Raw genomic sequence first — 10,394 nt, 5'->3', positions numbered from 1 at the left:
GACCAGAATCATGCAGCTACAGGGTTGATTTCAGCTCAGTGGATGGCTTAGCAAAGTGGGACCCTGTTCTGGACTTCTGATTTATTTCTTTGGAATTATGAGATACTTATGTTCAAGTTCTTGAGTGCTTTTAAACTTCGTTATTTCTACTTCTTGGTCCTTGTTTGATTATGTTAGTTCCTCTTTTCCCTGTCCAGTCTGTCCCAGTCTCATCTTTGTCTTGCACAATGTATCCCTTCCTGTTTCCATAATTATCCGTGTTTTATCCTTCTGTCTCCCCCTCTTTCCCGTCTCTGTGTTAAGTTTAGTCTTACTCACTTCCTATTTTATTTTGACAGTTCCTCATCTTGTGTGAATCATGCTCAGTTTTGTTTCCCCTGTTTCGTCAGTTAGATTTTGTTCAGCTGAGTTCCCAGGTGTGTTCACACTGCCCACAATTCCCTCCTGTGTATATATTATCTGCTTTCAGTTCTTTGTAGTCTCCACTCAGATAGTGTGTGAATGGCTGTCTATTAAGCCTTAAGTCAGTTTTGATATTTCGATATCACATCACCATTTTGAAAATTAAATGTTGTCTTTACATACTTTAATATTTATTTTGATTTTATGGTAAACTGCTATTAGGGTCATTTAATTGTTGCATTTTATTTCAGCTGTTGGGCCTTGAATCTTTCCTCCTTGATGGAGTGGTGGATGCCATAAGCTGCTGCTACTGCTGCTTATTTTTGGTGTCTCCTTTCAGAATCAGGCTGTGTAATACTAACTGTGTTAGTGCAGATGGTTGCATGTGGCTGTCCGGGCAGAACACATTTAGGACTGAACACCCTGCTCTTTCTCTGTCTCCCTCCATTACTTCTCCGCTTCTTCTTACTTTTTTAGACCACACAATACAGCGCATTCAAGCGGCCACTCACTTAGCTTAACCTTTAGCTGTCTTGTTACAAATTATGTTAGCAAATATGATTTCCCACTGCATTTCTTTTGTTCTGGTATAAGGCTGGCAGAGTCTGTAATTGCAAAAAGGAGAAAAAAAGACATTGCATTCTCAAAAGGTAAGAGAGATGATTGTTGCAGTACTGTAAATTTAGCTGCAGTGATGAAAAAAAGGTGATTTGTTTCATTAGAAATCTCCCACTTTGTGATGTGAAGTTCATGACTTTGAATGATAAGTTCATTCAAAGTCATAATCAGAAAAATCACCATGATTTTTTTATATCGTTTAATTTTCATCTTAGAAAATTCCAGTTAACCTAATCCCACTAACTGCGTGTCTTTGTACTACGGGAGGAAGCCTGGAGTACCCGGAGACAAACCATGCAGACACAGGGAGAACATGCAAACTCCCAAAGGTTAGTAAAAACAAATGATTTACTAACAGCATGTCTTTGTAATGAAGTATTGGATGTAGATTTGGTGTCTGCGGTGAATATTTGGTCCATATAATGACATATATTAGAACCATATAAGGACATTGCATCAATAATGTGAAATTTAAATTTATTTATTTTTAATGTAAATTTGAAAACCTGATGTGGATGAGTCAAAATAATTCGCTCCACCAAAGGCTCATTGGTCTAGAATTCAAAAGTGAAAAATATTAATGAACACAAACCAAAAGCATGCATATTAGAGAGGACAGATGAAAAACAAGCATCAATAGATTATAAGGTTGCAACTAGGGATGGGTATCGAAAACCGGTTCCCACTGTTTCAATTCCTTGGAATCGTTTGCCATTTTTGCAAACGATTCCCTTATCGAGTCCAGTCGCCCCGAATGACGTCACCACGTTGCGGAGCGTCATTTACCTGGCAGGAAACATGGCGGCTCAAACGCTAAAAAGTTTGGTTATACTTTACGAGAACGGATGACAACAGGGCAACTTGCAATACTTGCAAAGTAGATATTTCATTTAAGGGAGGAAACACTACGAATATGCAAAAGCATTTGCTCACAAAACACGCGATGACCTTAAATGAATGTCGTGTTTTTAATTCGCTCCGGACTCGTGAATCTCAACCCAGCAGCAGCGGTAACGTTTGCACGTCCTCTCCCGTTAATGCGGCAGGTAAATAATCAACTAACAGCGCATATTATGTTAGCGCGATCTGCCTTATTACAAAACCTGCCATTACTGTGCATTTAGGGGACCATGATGAGAGAGACAGACAGAGTCTGGCTCAGATGCTGGCAGTTCTCGCTGCAGTCTACCGTAGCGTCTCCTTTCAGGCCAGGATAGACGAATGTCGCCGAGCAGTGACTAAGTTTGTGGTCAAAGCCTTGCACCCATTTGCCACACCAGATGCTAGCGATGGGTATTGATAAGATTTTCACGATTCCGATTCCATTTTCGATTCTGTTTAACGATTCGATTCTTTATCGATTCTCTTATCGATTATTTTTTTTTTAAAAAGGAGAACACTAAGGTCAATTAGCTTAGATCTTTGTTTTATATCTTCTCTTTGAACAAGATAGAAATTTAGGAGTAACATGGCCTTACAAACCCAACAGTGAGATCTTAACAGATCCAACCTACGGCCAGACGGCTTTCAGGCCAGGATAGACGAATGTCGCCAAGCAGTGACTAAGTTTGTGGTCAAAGCCTTGCACCCATTTGCCACACCAGATGTGTTTAATTGTAGGCAGGGACATTATTGGATATTCTTGTGTAATTGCTACAGAAGAATATTTATTGTATTATTTTACATTCACAATTTTTTTTCCTGGGGACCCTGTGACACCCCATTGAAGAGCCGTAGGTTGGATCTGTTAAGATCTCACTGTTGGGTTTGTAAGGCCATGTTACTCCTAAATTTCTATCTTGTTCAAAGAGAAGATATAAAACAAAGATCTAAGCTAATTGACCTTAGTGTTCTCCTTTTTAAAAAAAAAAAAATCGATAAGAGAATCGATAAAGAATCGAATCGTTAAACAGAATCGAAAATGGAATCGGAATCGTGAAAATCTTATCAATACCCATCCCTAGTTGCAACTATTTTAAGGACTCATATGAAACTGCATTAAATGCTGATCTGCTTTCTTAATTGTGCCATGTCTAATCTCTTGATGGTTTGTGGATCAGTTTCCCATAACTGTTCTTGTACTCTAGAGTTTGGTGAACTTTGTATCATCAAAACGGAGCTTTACACTAGACAGGCAATCAGCATACCCACATTTAAGAAGTATATATTTTAGCTCTAGTATATATAGAACTGAACTTAAAGCAGTATATACTTTAATATACTGCAAGTTTAGTATTCTATATATACAAAAAGAGTGCAGTTTTAAACAGCTGAAGTAACCAAACATTTGCACTGAGGAAGCATTATGCTCCTTGTTATTTTTAGGATTCACTAAAACATGTGAGATGTGAAAACTGAGATGAAGGGCTTCTTAGTCAAAGTCAGAATCCAAAAACTGAGCCCTGGTGCATAAAGCGCAAAAGAGAGAGCTAAAACCATGAGATAAATAAAAAGTTGGTCTTACTTTTTGAAAGGTCAGCAGTGACATCTGGTGGCCGTAAATAGGAGTTGCACATTTTAAGAGAATCTCTGGTTTTAGGCAATGGATAAAAGGAGGCTTGCCTAACTTATAAAAAGAGTCATTTCTTCAGAACAATAGGCCTAAATAAAGTCACTACCTCATATCACAGATTTACTCATTGTTTTCCAATAGATCAATATCTCTGTTTTCAGTGAGTATGAATTTCATTTGTAGACCTATAGACCTGTTATTGTATCCAAAGACTGCAGAATTCATTTGTTTCTGCTCTGCTCAAACAGAGATCTAATACAGAGACTAACCAGACATGTACCTCAGAGCAGGTAGATATTGAGGGAACTTTTATTTGACTTTTTATGGGGATGAATCTTCTATTGGGGATGAAAACAGAAGGAAGTTAGTATAGGGTGGGCCATTTATATGGATACACCGTAATAACATGGGAATGGTTGGTGATATTAAAGTCCTGTTTGTGGCACATTAGTATATGTGAGGGAGCAAACTCCTCAAGATGGGTGGTGACCATGGTGGCCATTTAGAAGTCGGCCATCTTGGAAACAACTTTTGTTTTTTCAATAGGAAGAGGGCCATGTGACACATCAAACTTATTGGTAATGTCACAAGAAAAACAATGGTGTGCTTGGTTTCTCCCGTACTCCATATTATCCATTGTTGATCTACACGTCTCTTGCTCTCACCAATGTCACGACACACACAAGTGCCATAAGACACTCTCACAAACAAAATCACGGTTTTGTAATGCAGTAATGCAGCATGCTTATGGGAAAGTAACATCAATCTAATTACTTTTTTGCAACAGTAATCTCTTACTTTACTCGTTACTTGAAAAAGGTAATCGGATCACAGTAACACGTTACTTTTAACTTGTTACTGCCCATCTGTGCAGGTAAGCATCCTTAATTTTTCTACAGAATGTAGTTTTCTTTAGATTTTACCTTTTCCAGAAATCCATACATCTCATACATCACCAGAAATACATTCTAGAAACTACCAGAGATCGGAAACTGGAGCACCAACAGCAGTTAAACACGAGTTGAATTTAGGGTAATTATCAATACAATACAACAATCTATTGGAAAGCCAGTCCTTAAATCCACAGTGCCAGTGAGAAGATGAGCGACAGGCGTGGCAGCTGACCCGAGGATGTTGCAGGAGTCAAGAGGAGGCGAGACTACTGCACTCACCGACACACGTCTGCCCACTTCCCACTTCTCAGAGAGAAAAAGAGGAACAGTCTTTCTTTCAGCTTGACAGCTGTTGCTTTCACATTCTTGTTAGTGTTAATTACAGCTGCTGTGAGAAGTCAAACTGTTTTTCATGATCTGGATTTTTTTTCACTTGTTCATTATGAGTTTATGATCATGAGTGAGTGACTGTTTGAGGTCAACAAAGAATCCCTGTGAGTGTCTAAACGCAATGTTACAGTTTATAGCAGATATAAATAGAAAACAAAAATAAATGCACAGACGTTTTAAAAAGGGTTCTTTACATTTATTTTCCTCAGCAGGTTGTTTCATTTGTGAACGGTTTTTAAAACGCTTTTACTGTTGCAAATCGTCGGTGTATAAACAGATTTTAAGGAGAAATGCCTGGAATAATAGATAATGAAACAGCACCAGGTTCAGAGTGAACTGAAAGTGTAAGTGTATCTGAAAGGAAAGAGTCGTTCTCAAACGCCACAGCAGTTGGTTTAAAAACCAGCAACAGGGGTGCCTCATTCTGGTTTCAGCATGAACCGCTTCAAGTACTTGCTTCTGTGTTTCTTCTCTTTATTTATGGTTGGTGAGTATTTTTGCTATTTCCATGAAGCACATTTTCAAAGGTTACTATATACTACGGGGTATAGTATATAGTACAAGTTTATGACTGTACTGCACTTTATATGCTAACCTTAATATGACCACAAAGTCCAGTGTTTACACACTGCTGGTGTACATGCTGTACTTTGTGCCATACTTCTTTTACGTTAACATAGTGGATTTATTTGAATGGAAGCAGACTATAAATTTCAGTTGTGTGGCTCTGTGATCACAAACGTTGTTATCACGATTCGTAACACCAGCGCAAGACAGCATTTCTGCTCAGGTCAAGTTCCCCATTTAGATGTTTGAATTTGGGGAAATGAAACAATCTAAATCCAAATCAAATTGACTCTAGTCTAAGTAAATACATCAACTTTTATACACTGGCCACAAGATTTTTACATGAAGTCTCATTGGTGTGCAGTGTTTTCTTCAGTAATGTTGTCAAAAGGCAGTTTGAAAAACTTTAGTTTTAGCTTTACCACTTATAATGTTTCAGATTAATTTAGCTAATGCTACATTCACATCAGTGACCTCACATGTTCTGTCTATTTTCCTCTATGCAACATTAACCAATTATGTCCTTCTCTTTCCACCCAGTCCATTCTTGTCCATAGTCTCGCTACCTCCCGCCTTGACTATTGTAATTCTCTCTTGCATGGTCTCCCCCAAAAATCCCTCCATAAGCTTTAACTGGTTCAGAACTGCCAGTTAAAATTCTGAATAGTGTACAAGCTTCTTCTGCTCTCCTTCAAGCCCCTTCATAACTTTGCTCCTTCTTACCTTTCTGACCTCTTAAGCACTACTTCTTCTAGTTCACATTTCTGTATAGCTGTATATCTCATATTTCTGTATAGTTTTTTTTTTTTAAATTTCATATTCTGTATAGTTTTTCATATTTATATCCTGTTCATAGATTTTTGGGTAACGGGCATAAACGTTAGAGCACTTATGCAAATATGTGATGTCTTGATGAATCGAGCAGATCTTTGAAGTTTACACAGCACCATTCTTGCATGAAAATATCTTAAAAGTTTATTTTGTGACCCAGAAAGAGTAATATTTCAAACTCGGCCACTCTGTGCTCCTCGTTTGAGTTTTGGACGAAATGGATTCTGGGATATTGCATTTCGTCATTTCGAGCTGATTGGAGACCAGAACAGCCAATCAGATTTTTTTGCTTCCAAGTCTGTGATTGGCTGGTTTTGCAGCACAAATATAACGGTGTACAGAAAGAGTTGAACGCGCACGGGCAGAAATGTTGCGAGCGTGAGCAACACATTGCGAGCGAGCGCAAGTGCAAAAACTGAGCGAGAGGGGCTGCTATTGTGTGTGTGTATGGATAATAGCAAACACTGAAATACAGTTTTTGCACGCAGCAATGAATTTTGTTCACTCAAATTTAGCTTTTCTTCGCTCAAAATATATTTCTCCTCAAAATGCAATACTACATTGAACAGAGTGTGACCTGGATTTACTTGTCCAACCCAGTGGGACAATACCTGAGCATATGAGTGAAAAGCAACTTTTGAATCTGCTTTTCAAGAGCACAGCTGCACAAGCTCCCTGGCGTGAAAGGAGGCCTTATCTTTTCTAAATGTGAGGAAGCACTCTTTTGGCTGGAAGCTTTGCTGAGGGTTGAACTTCTCTGAGCTTGAAAGTGCAATTAAGGCACAGAAAGACAAATCTGTGTCAATTTTTGATGAACCTTTTCTTTTCCTTTTTAGATTGCTCCATTAATGGAGATGGCTACTTCATGTTTGCTGATTTTTGGTGTGCTGTGCACTCCAGAGATCGGGAGAAAGTGGAGTATCTGATCGACTGGTATTTTAACAAAGAGTTTACGATGCAGTACAACAGCACAGTCGGCAAGTGGACGGGCCTCACTCCAGCTGGATTAATCACAGCATCTCGGTTTAATGAAGACAGCTCTGACATTCTGCAGAGAAAAGTGGAGAAACAGCTGATATGTGTCGATAATGTTGATGTAGTATTCAACATAACTGTGGAAAACATGGGTGAATATTCAAATACTAGATGTATGCGTTGCTATCAGTAGAGAGAATATTATATATATAGAATACAAACATTTTCTTCCAAATACAAAAAAAAATCATGCAATGTGTTACAGTGTTTAATGACAGGAATTACAATGATAAAGCACTAAACCAAAACGCTTGGACAATCTTAAACCTTCCTTTTTTGAAATGACCTTTTCTTTAGTATAGGAAATAAACATATTACTCCTTCCTGTATTTAAAAGGGCTAAATTACCAAACAAATGATCCCAAATTACAGTGCAAGGATCCATTTATGTAGTTTATCATCTTAAAGCAGCAGAACAAATATGGGTGTAATAACCCTCCTATTTTACAATCATTATTGTAACAGTAATACAGCAATTATACTCTAACATTTCAACTGAAGAGCAAAAGCCCCAACTGTACACAGGACTATAAATGATAGCATGAGCCTAAAACTAAACACTTCCATTAGTACTTTATGATTTGCTTGGCCGTGATTCTCGCTTAATACCTTTATTTCAAGTACCTGATAAAAATGTACAATTTTTTTTTTTTTGCATTTAAAAAAAGAATTAAGTGCATTTTCAAAGACTATTGGTTTAGATTTATTTGTTTCATGACAATTTTGAATTATATCAAACCAGGCATCACATTGCAATATTGTAAGAATCACTGGTTCACAGAATGATGAATTTCATTATTAAAGCTGTTGACCTTCTGATTTCAGCTGCACCCAGCATGACTCTCCAGGAGGGAGACCACACTTCCAGCCATGACACAGTACTCGTGTGCAGCGTTTATGACTTCTACCCCCAACACATCCTTGTGACTTGGTACCTGAATGGACAGGAAGTGACTGAGGGTGTGACCATAAGTGAAGTGATGACAAATGGAGACTGGACCTATCAGGTTCACTCTTATCTGGAGTGCACACCTATCCCCAAGGACAGAGTCACCTGTACGATAGAGCATGTTAGCCTAAAGGAGCCCATGAGTTCTTACTGGGGTGAGGACAGACAAGATCATTTTAGTCAAAATGCTGTTGATAAATTCAACCATTCTGCACACTGATAGTGTTCTTATATATATATATATATATACACACACACATATATATATATATATATATATATATATATATATATATATATATACACACATATATATATATATATATATATATATATATATATATATATATATATATATATATATGTGTGTGTGTATATATATATATATATATATATGTGTGTGTGTATATATATATATATATATATATATATATATATATATACACACATATATATATATATACACACACATATATATATATATATATATATATATATATATATATATATATATATACACACATATATATATATATATATATATATACACACATATATATATATACACACATATATATATATATATATATATATATATATATATATATATATATATATATATATATATATATATATACACATATATATATTTAAGCACTGTATTATGAATCATTATGAATATGTGTCCTGGTGTTTTGTTGCAGATTCTTCCTTGAAACAGTCCGACGGGAGTTTTCTAACCGGAGGAGTTTGTGCTTTGCTCTTGGGAGCATTAATTTTGTCTTTGGGGCTGATCTATTACAGAAGAAAATCCTCCGATCCAACATTTTCAAATACTCTATAAACTAAATCTACATATAATGATTTAAAAAAACAAAGAGAAAATTAAAATCTCTCCTTTTTTAACTTTATTGCAGATATGTTGTTACAGAGTTTTTGTGTTTTGTTTTGTTTTGCTTTGTTTTTTTTATTTCTTGTGTGCAGCGCTCTGATGCATTTTTAAGGGAAGTTAAAAAAAATTTAAAAATAAAGTAAAGATATTATAAGTGACGTAAAAGTACCCTTACTACCCTTAATAGTTATATGTTATGAATTGAATTTTATTTTATTACACACTGAATGATTTTGTGTTATAAAATACACCCCAATTTATTCACTGTCCATTTAGATTTTTTTTTTTTTTGCAATTTGAACTTTCAGTGAAAAAATGTTATGTACAACTTTCAAAGCACAAGAACAGATCTCTTTGTTTGTTTCATTAGTGTTTTCCGTGTAGCCTCACAAAAACTGACATTATATCACATTTAAGAGTTGATTATAAATGCATTTGCAAGATGGGCATAGCTTCTGAGCCTAAAGTGTCTGAAAACTGCATTCTTTTTAATGGATAGTAGGGGGCAATCCATCAGCACAGGAAAAAGAATGTCATTTTGTCTTCTTCAAAGATAAGACAGATGATTATTGCAATAAAAAACTGATTGCATATTTAGATGCCTGACTGTTTTAAAGTTGCAAGCAAAGGCATCACGGTGATGCTTTCACATAGTTTTCCTTTTGTCAGAGACACCCCAAAATTGCATAACGTATACCGAGTTTAAAGACTGATTAATTCAGAAAAATTACCTCCACAATATGAATGAATCAAACAGCATCTAATCAGTCTATGATGCATAGAACACCTTACAGAGCTGAGCCATTTCCGCAAAATCACTGACTGTCAAACTCGAGCAGTCTGCTGTTGATGTCAAGATTAGCAACAGCATATTCTTGTCTTGGGATTTGCATTATTTTATATTAAATATTAAATTGGATTTAATTATTAAATTTGATTTAAGTTGGCCATGTTAAACTCTTTGTATTGTAACATTACATATCTGGATCACCTGAAGAGAAGGATATGTGACTGAGAATACTACACATATTAATTTAATTAAAGACAATACATTACAATATTGTTGTTGTGCTTTGTTTATATGTGTAAGTTCTGAATTCATTCATTGAAGTTGATAATTAATCTATAAATATTACACTGAAACCAGTGATAAATAATAAATACTGTAACAGATTCATTGTAACTGCCAGCTTGACCCTACTGGTAGCAACAATGTAACTGTAGCACAACCGTACACCTCTGTTGTAGTGTCTTTATATATGTACTGATATGCAGTACATGACTATGATATGCACTGATATTCTT

The 10,394-nt window shown here is 36.0% G+C and overlaps 1 protein-coding gene across 2 annotated transcripts; it reads left to right on the top strand.

Annotated features, from left to right (window-relative positions):
- The first annotated feature begins 5,250 nt into the window (after positions 1-5,250).
- Positions 5,251-10,129, top strand: LOC102783175 (boLa class II histocompatibility antigen, DQB*0101 beta chain-like). 2 transcript variants are annotated; one of them, XM_087841336.1, is made up of 4 exons: positions 5,251-5,302; positions 7,050-7,340; positions 8,074-8,352; positions 8,902-10,129. In XM_087841336.1, the coding sequence occupies exons 1-4, from the start codon at positions 5,251-5,253 to the stop codon at positions 9,039-9,041; spliced, it is 762 nt and encodes a 253-aa protein (XP_087697462.1). In that variant the 3' UTR covers positions 9,042-10,129. The 2 variants fall into 2 exon arrangements, with proteins under 2 accessions (XP_087697462.1, XP_087697463.1); XM_087841337.1 differs by having other exon boundaries at positions 5,262-5,298.
- Positions 10,130-10,394: the final 265 nt, after the last annotated feature.

The sequence above is a fragment of the Neolamprologus brichardi genome, chromosome 5 (genome assembly GCF_056152115.1).
Source record: "Neolamprologus brichardi isolate AB-2024 chromosome 5, ASM5615211v1, whole genome shotgun sequence".
NCBI classification, from domain to species: Eukaryota; Metazoa; Chordata; class Actinopteri; order Cichliformes; family Cichlidae; genus Neolamprologus; species Neolamprologus brichardi.
This window is presented reverse-complemented; position numbering and strand designations above follow the sequence as displayed.

Excerpts from the sequence above, each read along its gene's own strand:
- LOC102783175 (XM_087841336.1), top strand. The coding sequence starts at position 5,251 with ATGAACCGCTTCAAGTACTTGCTTCTGTGTTTCTTCTCTTTATTTATG. Across the intron at positions 5,303-7,049 it reads CTTCTCTTTATTTATGGTTG|ATTGCTCCATTAATGGAGAT; the intron begins GTGAGTATTTTT and ends TTTCCTTTTTAG. Across the intron at positions 7,341-8,073 it reads CATAACTGTGGAAAACATGG|CTGCACCCAGCATGACTCTC; the intron begins GTGAATATTCAA and ends TTCTGATTTCAG.